This window comes from Apiospora kogelbergensis (genome assembly GCF_038363985.1).
Source record: "Apiospora kogelbergensis strain CBS 113332 chromosome Unknown utg000019l_segment0_segment0, whole genome shotgun sequence".
NCBI classification, from domain to species: Eukaryota; Fungi; Ascomycota; class Sordariomycetes; order Amphisphaeriales; family Apiosporaceae; genus Apiospora; species Apiospora kogelbergensis.
The window spans coordinates 6,311-20,540 of NW_027117436.1; the positions used below are offsets into that span (position 1 = coordinate 6,311).

The window sequence follows — 14,230 nt, forward strand, 5'->3', positions numbered from 1 at the left end:
AAACTTTTCGGTCATTCTCTCATCTTTGTTTTCAACTCTGTTTCCGGCTCTTCCCTCGCCGCTCGCCTTCTCGGAATTGGCCAATGAAGAGCGAACCCGACCCTCCCCAAACAGTTGGGCCACCGGACTGTGGCCGACCATTGTAACCCTCAGTGGCCAGTAGCCCCGTTGAGTCTCTGGACCTTCGCTAGTTATGCACGCTATGAATGCAACTCTCTCGGCTATCACCCTCGCTCGTCAAATATCCTTCACACCCAGGCAGAACCCAGGGGCGACGAAACCTGCATCGGACAGGGCGCACACGCGAGTCCCCACCACGAGTGAAATGTCCGCGATGCACACCGGGATCCAGCCAATCAGGGACTCGAGCTTCTGCGATCCCTTCCCCTTTTCCCTGCCCCTGTACATGGCCTGCCAGGGGTCCAAGTGACACAGCTTTGTTAGTACCTGACCTACCTATCGCGATCTAGCCACGCAGATGATATTTACATGGATGGCTCTCTTCCGAGGTGGATATCCATCTCCAACGGCCCTATCAACATGGAACCCATCCCTGATTAACTATGACCTGCGCCTGAACCCAGTCGCCACAACCCAACCAAGGCCGGAGACCTGGTAGCATTCGTCCGATAATGTCGGCGTAATAATACTACGCAGAGATCAGATATCTCCTTCTCGTCTCCATTGCCTGAAATGCAAACATGCACCGTTCAGTCTAGAAGATTGTCTGGGATAAAAGTTCGAAATATCTACGCCGGCGTAGATCTGAAATATATCTCGATCCCTCTCCGCTGTGGGCCGAACTCCTGGAAGAGAAGGGTTCAAAGGTGTTTGCTTTTTCCGAAAACATCTGCTTCAAGCTGATCCCTCCTGGCAATTCCATGGGATTTACAACATGAGGTTATCTACTGGAATCGCCCTACTCGGGGGCCTTTGGTGTGCCGCCACTCAGGCGCAGCATGCTACTGGCTCATCGGCCGCCGCTAATCCCCTGGCAGCGTTGCCGCTGTGTGCTGTAAGTTATCCGTCTCTTGATGCATATTGAAGTTATGCCCTGTCTATGTAATGAACTCTGTCGCTTACACGCAACTCCTTAGCAAAACTGTCTTCGCGCCGCCATCGTCAAATCGCCGTGCGCCCCTACAAATCAAACATGTCTCTGCACCAACGCGCCGCTGCAGAACAGCGTCGAGGGCTGTGTCATGGTTAGCTGCAGCATCAAGGAGGCCCTGTTCACCAAGAACCTGACGGCGACCAACTGCCACGCACCGGTCCGCGACAAGAGCGGAATGTATAATACCATCTCCATCACCTTCGGCGTGCTTTCCGGCTTCTTCGTGCTGCTGCGGCTGGTCTACAAGCTGTTCATCCTCAAGACCGACGTAGGCATGGACGACTGGGCCATTCTGGCCACCCTCATGGCTGGCATCCCAAGCACAGTCATCAACTCACACGGCGTCGTGCCGAACGGGCTGGGCAAGGACGTCTGGACTCTTGGCGACGACCAAATCACCAACTTCGGCTACTGGTTCTACATCTTGGAGATACTGTATTTCTTCCAGATCTCGCTGGTGAAGCTGTCGCTCTTGTTCTTCTACATGCGCATCTTCCCCGGACGCGATATCCGCCGGCTGCTCTGGGCCACGGTGGTGTTCAACTGCCTTTTCGGGCTGTCCTTCTCCATCGTTGCCATCTTCCAATGCTCGCCCATCCCCTTCTACTGGGAGAAATGGGATGGGCTTCACCAGGGCACGTGCTTCAACATTAACACCATGGGATGGACCAATGCCGCCATCTCCATCGCCCTCGATGGCTGGATGCTTGCGATCCCTCTGTGGCAGCTGAGGACACTGAAGCTTCACTGGAAGAAGAAGATTGGCGTCGCTGCCATGTTCATGGTCGGTACCTTGTAAGTCGCTTCGCCCCCATTTCCTTCGAATGCCTCGCCTTGTGAAGGGGTACTAACACATCATTTCACACAGCGTTACCGTCGTCAGCATCCTTCGTCTTCAGTCGCTCGTCCATTTCGCCGAATCCCGCAACCCCACCTGGGATCAGTTCGACGTAGCCAACTGGTCAACAATCGAGATCAACACAGGTACGGACAACCCCATGGATAGAACACAACTTCTACTTTCCCCTTTTGACAATGACCCGTGGCTAACGTTGGTTTCACAAACTTGTAGGTATCATCTGTGCTTGCATGCCCTCGATTCGCCTCCTCCTCGTCAGGCTCTTCCCCAAGGCCCTGGGAGGATCCACCCGCGGGAAGAGCCAGTACTACATGAGCAACATGGACAAGAACCGCAGCCGCAGCAATACCAAGAGCGGGGCCAAGCACACGAACCAGTCACAGAGCCAAGATGGCGGCATCATGTACTCCAAGTCCTACACGGTCGAGTACCAGAAGGACCACGACGAGGCCAGCCTGGTCCGGATGGATGATCTGAGCCCAAAAGGGGCCACCAGCTCGAAGTCATCCCGATTTAGCAACGGGTCGTTTTAGACTCCGCGTCATTCTCTTTTCTACGGCCTTTTTTCCTTGACTCTATCCATGTAAATTATAAAAAAACGCAGACGATGTGGCTTCATACCGTCTGCACATAATTTGACGAAGCAACATTACCTATCCGCCCTATGTGAAGTTGTCACGGTCCCCGCCTACATACACACACCCTTACAGAAGTGAAGGGGCAATTGAGTTCAACTTTCTTTCCTGTACCATTGTTTCAGCCTTCCATCACCGTCGTCTAATTTCACGAAAAACATGAGATGATTTCGCCGGCAATTGGATTGGGCATCGCCAAGGAGCGACGCGAGCTGTTTACTGGGCGTAGGCGCCCCGACTTGAGCAATTGACGATCATCTGCATACATACTCGGTGCATGAAACCCAAGCTGCGATATCCCTGGCTCAACACAAAGCTTCTCATGCAACTTTAACAAACGAAACTATGCTTACGATCCCGGCATATCACACAGTCTTTGTTTGCCTCCAGCGTCTTCTTTCTCGGCTGGGGTCTGCCGGCGGGCTTTCTCTTTGTCAGTCCGGGTGGAAAGGATCTATCCGATCCCAGTGAAAAGCTTTGTTATTAGGGCCCCCTCTTAAACAAAGGACGAAGGAAGTAAACTTCCATGTTTCGTCCCAGGGAAAGCCGTTTCTGTGGTGCCAGTGCTCCCGGGAATGAGCCGTGTGGCCGGTAACCTCCTTCCATTTTCTTCCCTTCGCCCCCCACTGGGGATCTCCAATGCAAGCATTCCCGGGCCCTGCAATGTCATGACTCGAGGGCATTGTCCAGGACTGCCCATGCGAACAAGGGGGCGTTTTACGGTTAGATAGTCGGAGAGAAGAGAAGGCCCTTGATTGGAAACGGGGATTATTCCTAGCTGCCGTACTCACACGCACCGCGTACCCGTGTCAGGATCCCGGCAATGATCGTGGTCCGCTTCGGCACTTTTTATACATATGTATATGTCCACACGAAAAAGCCCACCCGCGATGGATAGGCAACATCAGCAACAACAAGTGCCCGAGCCGAGCGCCCCAGCCGTCGCCGCGGAAGGACGAGCCAGATCCCTGACCCGACGCCAACGCGTCGTCGGACCAGGCGTCGGCAGTGGGAGTGGCGCCGGCAGTTCCCAACGCAGCACCACCCCCACACCGCAACGCCTCTCTCTCGCCAGGCCAAGTGCCGAAGCGGCTACCATACCATCCGTCCCTTCCTCTCCACCCAGCGGCGATGGCGGCGGCCGAGGTGCTGCCGCCGCCACCACCAATACCGCCAAGTTCTCGTTCGGGAAGCCCCTGGGCGACCCACCCAAGACTCCACTCCCACGACCCCCGACTGACAGGAAGAAGTCCTCGCCTACGAGTAGCAATAGCAGTAGCAGCAGCAGAAGTAATAATAATAATACTAGTCATGGCAGTAGCAGCACCACCAAGGATTGGCTCGCCGACACCGAGACCCAGCTGCGGCAGGACCTCGAGACGACCAAGAAGGAGCTCGAGCTGATCCGGACGATCCTGTGGGAGATGGAGATGGACGACGCCGGATCGCCCCCCGCGTCTTCGTCGCCCGTCGTCGCCGCATCGTCGCCGCCGTTGCTACTGCTACTAGCACCACCACCGTCCGAAGCCATAACAACGACGACGACGCCTCATCACGCGGACGCGGTGGGGAGGAAGTCGCGGCGCAGGCCGCTCATGGCGGCGTGTCGCGAGTACGCCGAGTCGCGCCGCCAGCTCGTGCGCGAGCGCCTGCGCCAGGTCCAGTTCTGGGCCGGCAGCCGCGCCATGGGGCGGCGCGTGCCGGCGGGCCCGCCGCCGGAGTGGGCGCTGGCGGACGCGGAGTGGGCCAAGTGGCTTCACGACCAGGCGGCGGCCGGGCAGCAGCAGGCTTCCTTGATGATCGAGGGAGAGGCGGGGGCGCCTTGGGGGCCGCTGCCGCATATACTGGCGACTTTCAGCTTCGTGGTGGAGTAAAAGGGCTCGGATAGGTAGGGGTATGGCCAGGGGTCAGGGGTTAGGGGGTGGAGTCACGGAGTTTGGAGGGGGTTTCTGGGTTTCTGTATACCAACTTGGGTGTGTGGAATATGGGCGTTCTAGGGGAATTGGATAAGGGTTCTTCAGTCAGATGTTTTATGTATGTATGTAGCAAGTGGATGTGCCAATACGTATCCAACCCGTACCCCGGGTGCTGTAAGTGGGTGCGCCAAGGGGTGACTTCGACATGAGAGCTAATTGCTACCCCTCGAAGCATGTCTGAGTTCCTTCTCGTGTGTTGGCTTGCTTCTCACCAACTACACGAGACGTCGAAAACATTCAGCACTCTAGTCGTTTGCCCATCCCTGATCTATGGTCTTCAGTCTCTGGCGGTGCAGTCATTAACGATCTTAGCAAATAAGTACTGAGGTATCTCAAAGGCGAACCTGGCAAAAAGTGGTATCATTACATTACTACACCCACATGCATGTCCAATCCTCCTCTTTCGAAGAACGGAGGTTGCCATGATGTCTCAGTCAGAAAACAAGGAAGTCAAATGGATTGATACGCGAAGATTCGCACGACGTCATCCACCCTAAATCTAGCCCCCTCCGTCTCCCCCGTCCACCTTAAATTAGAAGAAGATTTTCAGGATGCGCTTCCACATGGGCCACGTGGCCTTCTTGGCGCGGAAGGCGTTGATCTCGTCCCAGTCGAGCGCGCGGCGGCCCGAGTCGACGTCGATCTGGTTCAGGGTGAGCCAGCCGGTGCGCTTCCAGAGGAAGCCGCCGGCCCAGAAGACGAGGAGGACGGGCAGGGCGAGGTAGGCCTTGAAGAAGCCGGCGGCGTCGTTGTAGCCGCCGCCGATGGGGCAGACGGCCGTGTAGAACTGGACGACGAGCACGACCAGGATCAAAAACAGGCCCAGCCACGACCCGTAGACGCCGCCGATGGCCTGGAACGGGATCTCGTCCAGCGTGTGGCCGTGGTGCTTCCACGCCTGGCGGAAGCGGATGTGCGCGTAGCAGATGGAGCCCCAGGTGAAGAGCGCGGCCAGCCCCGACAGCGCCTGCAGCCAGTCGAAGACCTCCTGGCCCTTCTCGGCCTCGCTGACGTAGGCCAGCAGGCCGAAGAGCAGGATGACGGCGACGGACGGCAGCGGGCGGCCCGACTTGTCGATGTAGCTAAAAATGCGGGGCGCGTAGCCCTGCTGCGCCATGGCCGTCAGCGTGCGGCTGCCGCCGTACACGGCCGCCACGCCGATGGACAGCACCGACACCAGGATGATGACGTTCATGAACGAGTCGAAGCCGTCCAGCCCCGCGTTCTTGCCCACGATGACGAACGGCGACGCCGTGATGTCGGCGTACGAGTTGGCGGCGCCGAGCAGCCGCGGGTCCTGGCTGTCGACGAGCAGGCCGACGAACAGGAGGCCCAAGACGTAAAAACTAAAAAAAACGCATGTACGTCAGTTGCATGTTATGTAAATACGACGATTGAAGGAAAGGAACTACTACTACTGCTACTCACATGGTGACACGCCAGAACACCTGCTTGATGGCGCTGGGCAGCGAGGCGACGGGGTTGTGGGCCTCGGCGGCGGCCAGGCCCACGAGCTCGGTGCCGCTGAAGGCGAAGGCGGCGGTGACGAAGACGGTGCCCCAGCCGCGGAAGCCGTTGTTGAAGGCGCCGGGGTCGTACCAGAGGCGGGCGCCCCAGTACTGGTTGTAGATGCCGCGGTCGGGGCCGCCGCCGAGGACCATGACGAAGGCGATAATAATAAAGACGACGGTGGCGATCAGCTTGAGCGACGAGGCCCAGAACTCCTCCTCGGCGTAGCCCAGCGTGCCGAAGATGTTGACGACCAGGATGGCGACGAAGAAGATGGTGATCCACGCCCCCACGTTGATCTCCTGGTTCCAGTAGCTCACCGTGAACCCGCACACGGTCAGCTCGAGCGGCAGCACCACCGCCCACTGCATCACGTAGTTCCAGCCGATGGCGAAGCCCCACGACGGGTCGATGAAGCGCGTCGCGTACGTGTAGAAGCCGCCCGAGACGGGGTACATGACGGCCAGCTCGCCGAGGGCGTAGACGACGTTGAACATCATGATGCTATTTTTCCACCCAGAGTCAGCGAGTCATTCATTACATTCGAGTAATAAAATCGGAAATCCCTTACCCGATAATGAGAAAGTCGATCAGCAGCGAGCCGGGCCCGCCCTTGTGCAGGGCGCCGCCGGACCCGACGAAGAAGCCGGCGCCGATGGAGCCGCCGATGGCGATCATCTGCAGGTGGCGCGGCTGCATGGAGCGGTCGAGCTCGACGATGCCGGCGCCGTAGTCGCGCTTCTTAAAGGACTCGAAGTTGAGGCCGTTGCGCGTGTAGAAGTTGTCGGCGCGCACGGCGCCCTCCTGGTGCTGGCCATGGCCGTGGTCGACGCCGGCCGCCGAGTAGTTGGGCAGGCCGACGTCCTTCTCCGCCGAGGGCGGCGTGTCCAGCTGCTTGGACTCGCTGGTGACCGCCATGATGACGGGGGGGATAGATAGATATGGGAGGAGTGAGGAGTTGGTTGTTTGGTGAGATTTGGTTGAAAGAGGCGGCGGCGAGATAAAATCAAGGTAGCGGCCGCGGTTCGCTTTCCGGGTAGGTTCTTCCCTGTACGTTCAATGGGAGGAGGGTTTTACTCTGCTTAAGTAGGCAGCCAATTACCTTCCGGACCAGACTTATTGGAGGCGTATTAGTCGGACTGACTAATTGAGCTCTGTTGAGAGCCCCGGGTCCTGTTGTATTGAATGCGATAGGACCTCACGGGACACTTGGAAGGGAGAGAAGTAAGACGGAACTAGGACAGGCAGAAGGAGGAGGGGAGCGGGAAGTACTGCATTTATGAACTGCATGCTCACTGCTGCAAACTGTCTGCTGAGAGGACATGAGCTGCGTTGATCCAAATGCAGGCGAGGAGGAATCATAGCTAGCTAGGGGTCTCTCTCTGCCTTGGCCAATCCGGGCTGGGATGTATGCGGGGGAGGGGGGGGAGAGCAGACGGCGACGTTCAAGACCAGGGCTAAGTTCGCCATGGCCCCCATGTCAGTCAGACACGTTCTCTGCTGCCATGCATGTCAAGTACAAGTACTTGGCTGCAGCTAACTACAGTGAATGGAATAGATACTGAAGGATACACCCGTCCTCCATGTAAGGGCGAGCGAGGGACGATCGCTTCCTCTTCTCTTCCTCTGCGTATCTCGGTCCTATCCTACAAGCCAAGCCAGGCTGGCTTCTTATGACGCAGCTCGAGTGCGAAGAATACAATTCCACCTTCTTGACGGGCCATGGATGCCGCGTGCAGGGGGGTTCATTCAGGCGATGGGACGAGCGAAAGATAAGGACCTCTGTCTCCGAGCCTGTGGTTGGCCAATTGCCGCTAGGCCTTATGTCAGGCGTGGTTTGCTATCATTTCCGATATAGTGGTCGCCATTGGCTAAATGTTCCTTATCCTCCAGGACTCAGGAATCCAGGTGTCGGCCCGATACTCAGTAACCTCTGAGTTTCGCAGATGGCCAAGGAGCCCGGTGACCGATGATGGCTGGATTACATATGTCGATAGCGGCCGGGCAATTCTTAGTGTGGAAGATGGGGCGTTTCCATTGCTTCTCTCCAACAAGCTTCCTGGGGATTTCCTGGGCTTTTTCTTGGCGGATCCGAACGGTCGTGGTGGCACTCCAACATCTATCTGCCTGCGCATTACCACTTTCCTGTCAGCCAAGTACCAGTACTTCTTCCTCTTTTTTCCCCTTCTACTACGCCCATGCATCATGATTGATCAAATGGCTGGCACACACACACACCACCCAAGTCTTGATTCGACGGCCTCCTCCAGTCTTCCGGGATGCCCGCCCTCGTCTATTGGCAGCTTCCCGTTGCGGAATAGACAGCATGGGTTCGAGAAGGCGACGACAATCCCCATTCCCGGAGCTTTGGGAGCCAGTTCGCCCACCAACACCTGCCTCTTGCTTGCTTGGCTTTGCAGCTTGGCTTCGCTTGTTTGGACGTGCTTGACTTGGCACTCATTATTTATCTAAGCATGGCGAGGGATGGCAATTCACAGAACCTCGGCGGGGTGGCGCAACGACTCCAGAGAAGCAAGCAAAGCCTAGCCTGGCAGGCGAAGCTTGTATTGCGCTTGCTGGGGGGGCTTGACGCCTTGGCTGCAGTTCTGTTTTGGGGCCGTAAGTGGATGATGATGGCCAAGACCGGCAGTCAGAAATATGACCCATTTCTATCCTACATCTACATACATACACAACAGGAAAGCCGCCTGCTATCGTCAGAGAAAAGGCCAATGTCCAACACAGCGTCGCAGCACCCACATAACAACAACGAAGGTTTCTGCAGCGGAACGCCGCTAGAAGCCATGGAAGAATGCAACACTCATTTCGGCCTGCTCGATTGATTCGCTCTCCCAGTATTGGAGGCGTCTCATGTGCTGCGACTGTACAACACGACGTCGAGTCTCGAGTGTCTCTTCCCGAGGATTCCATTAGATAATTTCCTCCCCATTTACCCAGATGCATGGGCCCGACAGACACAGTAACCCCGCCTACTCTAGACATCATCAGCCCAGACAGACAGAACACCCTAACGAGTAGCCCCCGATCTAGCGGGATTTTCCCCAGAAAGCAAACTCTAGTGGGATGGGGCGCGGGCAGTTCTCCAAAGCCCCATTCACTTGGACTCGGCCGCAATCAATTGCAGACTTGCATATCGACGACGTCCAATCGTGATGCAGACAACGGCTTTACCGAATCATCTTCGCGACAAGTCAGCGTTTAGCTTCGGCCTTGTTTCTCTCTCTGCTACCTCCAAACAGGGCAGTGATCCGAACAAGCTTATCCTCAGCTGAGGCTGCCGCAGCACTTGTGCAATGATACCGTGTCGCTTTTTCTTTTTTCTGCCTCGGCATGACTACCTCATCCGTCCGTAGTCCCCAGTGAAGGATTTGGTGGCACTCGACTCTAGCCATTCTAGCGACGCATGTATTTAGCTTATGCCCGAATCAATACGCCTTGCCAACCCAGTCTGGTACCCTTTTTCTATTCGTGATTGGCTGGCGATACGGCGCACATTCGACCAGTCGATCACCTGGACCCAGGATTCCGGTCTTGTCCCATCTCCCAGCTTACGCGGCGCTTGTTTTCCCACCTGGACGCGAATGTCGCACATCCCACCTACGAGTTCCGAGCTTGCCGTCACCTTTGGCGTCGTAGTCGAGGTGCGTCCCGCCGCGAAATGCAGTAAGCAAGCATGTATGCTGCATAGTGAGCAGCTTATGCCTTGTACATCGGCTACGCTTCATGGCACTGTCCCAGGTGCACGGATTTGGAACGTAAAGGTAAGTACAACATCAGGTAGACAGGGCGACTCGAACAATATACTAAAGCCAGCCAATCGCGCTTCATTACAGTAATCACTTTGGAATGCCGGCGATCTAGGTTTCATGTGCTACGGTACTGTATATTCTCATCAGAACCCCACAGAGCCGGAACCGAAGTCCGGCCTGAAGAGCTCCAGTTGTCCGGATCTTATCATTTGCCCCTGTTGGCAACGCTGAACCCGATGGAGAACATCCCAATTTCACGCTTCAACTCATTTTGATATGTCATGCCAGCAGCTTCCATACAAATGTTCCGACACGGCAGCCCTTCTGAATACGTCATCTTCTTGGTGGGGTATAATAACTCTTTGCCCGTCAACTCTGACACGATAGAAGGCTTGTGGTTTTTATCAAGACGCCATCCATCTGTCGTTCACACTGTTTTGTATCCACCATCTGCGTAAGCGAGCTACTCTGCAACCGTTTGATAACTTTGAGATGGTTAAGCAATGAGGTTAAGTAAGCAATGCGCAAATAAATCGCCTTTTGTTTACTCATCCTCTCCCTCCTCCAATTAGGACTTTGGTGTTAGTGGTGATGTGCTAGGGACACACGGTATAGCCATTCTAACCAAAATTCCATCTCTCCAAAGGGTCATTTTGTGCCAGGCTTACTAGCTACGCGAGGGCGGTTACTTGGTGCGATACTAACCACCCCCGCGCCGAAACGGTCTTTGATGTCGCGGAAAATCTCCCCGGCAGAAACGATGTAAGCTGTTCCGGTACGGGGGCAGCCTCTGACAATATGGCCATAGAGCCCACCTGTCTCTTGGTCGATCACCGCGGATCCGCAGTCTCCTTCGAATACGGCGCTATCCAGATGGACGGCATAGAGCTTCTGGGGTGCAGAGCTGTTCGCCGTGCGCAAGTAGGTGGCGCCCGGGCGGATGGACCCGAAGTCGACGCCGCTAGACCTAGTGACTGCGACGATCCTCCGCGGCCGCGCGGGAATCTCGGCCAGGGCTTGTATGGAAAGCGTAGGTTGGGAACGGCTCTTTCGCAGTTGGACCTCGTTGACGCCCTTGGGTTGACCGACCAACGGCACGAGGACGTAGTTGAGCCCCGGCCCCGAACCGTCGCCGCAGAACATAGGCTCTAGCCCTGGCGGCGGCACGAAACGCGTCTTGCCTTGATCCTCCCTCCGTCGCCGGAGATCACTCTGGTGCCGGATGAGCGGGTAGGTAGGGGTCGTCAGCTGAAGCCAAGGATTGGATCTGTCCGTGTTGAAGGAGCCTTGGGTGCCGCTGCTGTGGCTATCGACGTTGACGAACTCCGTCCAGCTGGTCTTGGTCGTCAACGAGTCGACGGGGGTGAGGCTCCCGCGCGTCATGGTTTCCTCGTCCTCGTCACCGTCGACTTCGTCCTCGTCGGCATCATCATCACTCTGGCCATCGAAATGGACCTCCTCGAGGTCGGAAGCCGAGTAGTTCGGTTCCAACCCCGGTATCGCCAGCTCGGATGCGGCGTGCTTTACCGTCATCTGGTAGTAAGTGGACCCGGCCTTAACGACCACGCCGCCCGTGGTGGTCCGGTACTGGCCCGTCGCGTCGAAGGTGGTGATCTTCAGGCCCAGCGGGGCCCCGGGGTCTTCCGTGTCGGCTGCCGCCGCCCCTGCAAACGAGCGTTTCCGCAATCCGAAGACGCCGCCATCATCCGTGGTAGCAGTCAGCACCCCCCGCTTGCCCGCCCAAAGGCCTGGCCGGCGTCGGCTGTTCGAGCGGCAAGGCACACGCCCCGAGGCCGAACTCCGGGTGGTCCTCCAGGACGCCACATTGGCGGATGGACGACTCGACGTTGCTCCTGATCTGGGGGTCGGTGCAGCAGATCATGATGATCGGCTTAGATAACTCGGCCCGCTTGCCGATCATGTACAGGCGGTAATATATCTCGGAGTAACCGAGCTCGACATTCATCAGTGCCGCCCCGATCCGGGGCTCAACGTCCTTCTCAAACCTCTCGAGGGCTGGCCCGTGGGCCCACCAGACGCTCCGGGCGCGCCCGAGCCTGGTCGTGGTGATCTGGCTCCCACACGACAGCTCAGGCTCGGCCCATTTCTTTCTTAACGAGGGCATTCGGGGAAATGGCATTTTTGGGATGAAGGCGCTGTTGGTTACAGATTAGAGGCGAGAGTGGTTGAAAGAAGACAATGTTGGCGGACCGGGCCACACAGGTTATCTCAGATGTGTTGGCAGCAGGAGCGAATGTATAAGTGGCTGGGATGACGAAGAGAGGCATTTAGTAACGATTCGCGGACCAGATGCGCATTGCAAAAGGCTCTGAGACTCCGCCGGTGGCGGTGCTCGATAGTGCAGCTTCACTTCGATTTATTGGGTGATGACAGGCGCCCATCACACCTATCACATCATGCCAGAGCAGCCACGGAGTCACTTCCCACCAATGGAGAAACAGCGCTTCAATTAACCGGCTGTGGCTGTAGACCATCCATGCTGTGCTTCGCGTATCGATCGCCGATTATAGGTAGTAACCCAAGACGTCCTGATACCCTACGGCAGAACCACGGGAGGCTAAGGGTTAACTGCCTTCGCAGCAACCCCCTTGTCGTTAATAATATATACAATTCAACAACAATAACGCTCCAGTGCTAGCAACACTGACAATACATGGTTCGTTTACTACAAGACAGCTAGTTGGAAGCCTCGGCAACTCGACGTTTACTATTGAATGACGTTGAAGGCGACAAGCCAAGGCTGCTTAACCCCAGCACAAGATGGACGGGGACGCACTGAGACTGATCAGTCAGTTGTGGCAGCCTTTGGGGAAACAGTCACTCTTCAACGGCGAAGCAAGCTCCAAGATAGATCACACGGCATACGCGTATTACTACTCGAAGCAATGGCAGGTGATGATGGTCGGGCACGACAGCGGCGGCCACTACCCCGTACCGACAGGCATCGACGACATTCTCGACCTAGCCTGCCAGATCCGTGACGGCAAGACGCGCGCCGAGATCATCGCCCAGCTATGCGCCCTGCGGGGTGGCATGGCCTTCACCCACCAAGGCGCCGAGAACTTCGTCAACCTGACGCTGCGGCTGCTGTCCATGGTGAACTTCGGGACCGCGAGGCGCCAGATCATGCCGCGCGGCTGTCTTGTGTGGGACCGTGACGGCTCGTTCGCGGAGCATTTGGCCGACCATTTCGGCAAGCCGCCGGTGCTGAGCTGCGAGCAGGTACGGCTGCCCAAGTCCTTCCACGCTTGGAGCATTGAGAAGATAGGGGGTATCGACATATGTTTTACCGACAACTTGGCAGACCACATCTTGCTGGTCGAAGACGACTCGAAGCTCCTCCTCTTCCACCACGTCTCCTTTCTAGAATACCAGCCTGATGAGTATGTCTCCCATGCTGACTTAGTACGCGGCGGCGACAACAAAAAGAAGAACGGTCGCTGACAGATACGAGTGGCCAGCGCAACCACCTTCCCGACCGGTCTGGTCAACGAGACCCTCCGCACACTAGCCCTTCTCCTCCCCGAAGCGCAGTTTGGGCAGCGCCAGCTCCGCCGCCGCCGCCGCCGCAGCCTAGAGAGCCAGTGGTTCCACCAGAAGCGGCTCCGGGAGGGCAGCGAGCGGGCGCTCGACGTGCGGCTGGCGCGCTGTGGTAATCTGCAGATGGAGGAGCGGCAGATCGAACACTTCGCGTATTGGCGAGACCGGCTCGTGATCCTGAAGCAGGCGTACGACGACGCGACGCCGCGGACCGTCTCGCAGTGGTGGCACGATCGGCGGAACGGGGTGCAGTGGTGCACGTTCTGGGTGGCCGTCGCCGTCCTGTTCTTAACCACCTTCCTGGGGCTGGTGCAATGCGTCGAGAGTGCGCTCCAGGTGTACAAGGCGTACGTGCCATCTTAGTTCCCAACAGAATAGAATTGGCTGTAGCCAAAAACCAAAAACGCAAAAAGAGTAGATGTATCGGATTGAACGAAGTGGGGTTCGAACCCACGCATCTTACGATAATGGTGGTATGACCGACATTGCTGCCGCATCTTAAAACCATCGCCTTAGACCACTCGGCCATTCGTCCTACGAACTGTTAAAGTCAGCGCCTTACCACGCTCTATAGTGCCGATGTCCACTGAAACCCCGCTATACCACCCAACTTCGCTGAACCGCCAATTGAAAGACAACCTACTCTACACTCCTGCGATGATAGATGCACCACATGCATGCATGTTGATTATACAAATCTACTAGCATGTATTAGCTATTACTGTCCATCGTCTAGCAACCGGTGCGAACTCTCACCCGGTGAGTTCTCGGAGACTTTCATGGAAGCGTACTCTCAAATAACCTAG

The 14,230-nt window shown here is 56.7% G+C and overlaps 4 protein-coding genes across 4 annotated transcripts; 2 read left to right on the top strand and 2 right to left on the bottom strand.

Annotated features, from left to right (window-relative positions):
- Positions 1-3,498: 3,498 nt before the first annotated feature.
- Positions 3,499-4,482, top strand: PG998_015008 (uncharacterized protein; the record flags this gene model as incomplete). The annotated part of the gene is made up of 1 exon (XM_066881824.1): positions 3,499-4,482. The coding sequence occupies one exon, from the start codon at positions 3,499-3,501 to the stop codon at positions 4,480-4,482; it is 984 nt and encodes a 327-aa protein (XP_066723022.1).
- A 634-nt stretch (positions 4,483-5,116) lies between these two features.
- PG998_015009 (Amino-acid permease inda1) lies at positions 5,117-7,011 on the bottom strand (the record flags this gene model as incomplete). The annotated part of the gene is made up of 3 exons (XM_066881825.1): positions 5,117-5,930; positions 6,013-6,597; positions 6,665-7,011. 3 exons carry the CDS (start codon positions 7,009-7,011, stop codon positions 5,117-5,119), a joined length of 1,746 nt encoding a protein of 581 aa, XP_066723023.1.
- A 3,500-nt stretch (positions 7,012-10,511) lies between these two features.
- Positions 10,512-11,988, bottom strand: PG998_015010 (uncharacterized protein; the record flags this gene model as incomplete). Its single annotated transcript, XM_066881826.1, has 2 exons — positions 10,512-11,527; positions 11,589-11,988. The coding sequence occupies 2 exons, from the start codon at positions 11,986-11,988 to the stop codon at positions 10,512-10,514; spliced, it is 1,416 nt and encodes a 471-aa protein (XP_066723024.1).
- A 656-nt stretch (positions 11,989-12,644) lies between these two features.
- PG998_015011 (uncharacterized protein) lies at positions 12,645-13,787 on the top strand (the record flags this gene model as incomplete). The annotated part of the gene is made up of 2 exons (XM_066881827.1): positions 12,645-13,267; positions 13,346-13,787. 2 exons carry the CDS (start codon positions 12,645-12,647, stop codon positions 13,785-13,787), a joined length of 1,065 nt encoding a protein of 354 aa, XP_066723025.1.
- Between the last annotated feature and the right edge of the window lie 443 nt (positions 13,788-14,230).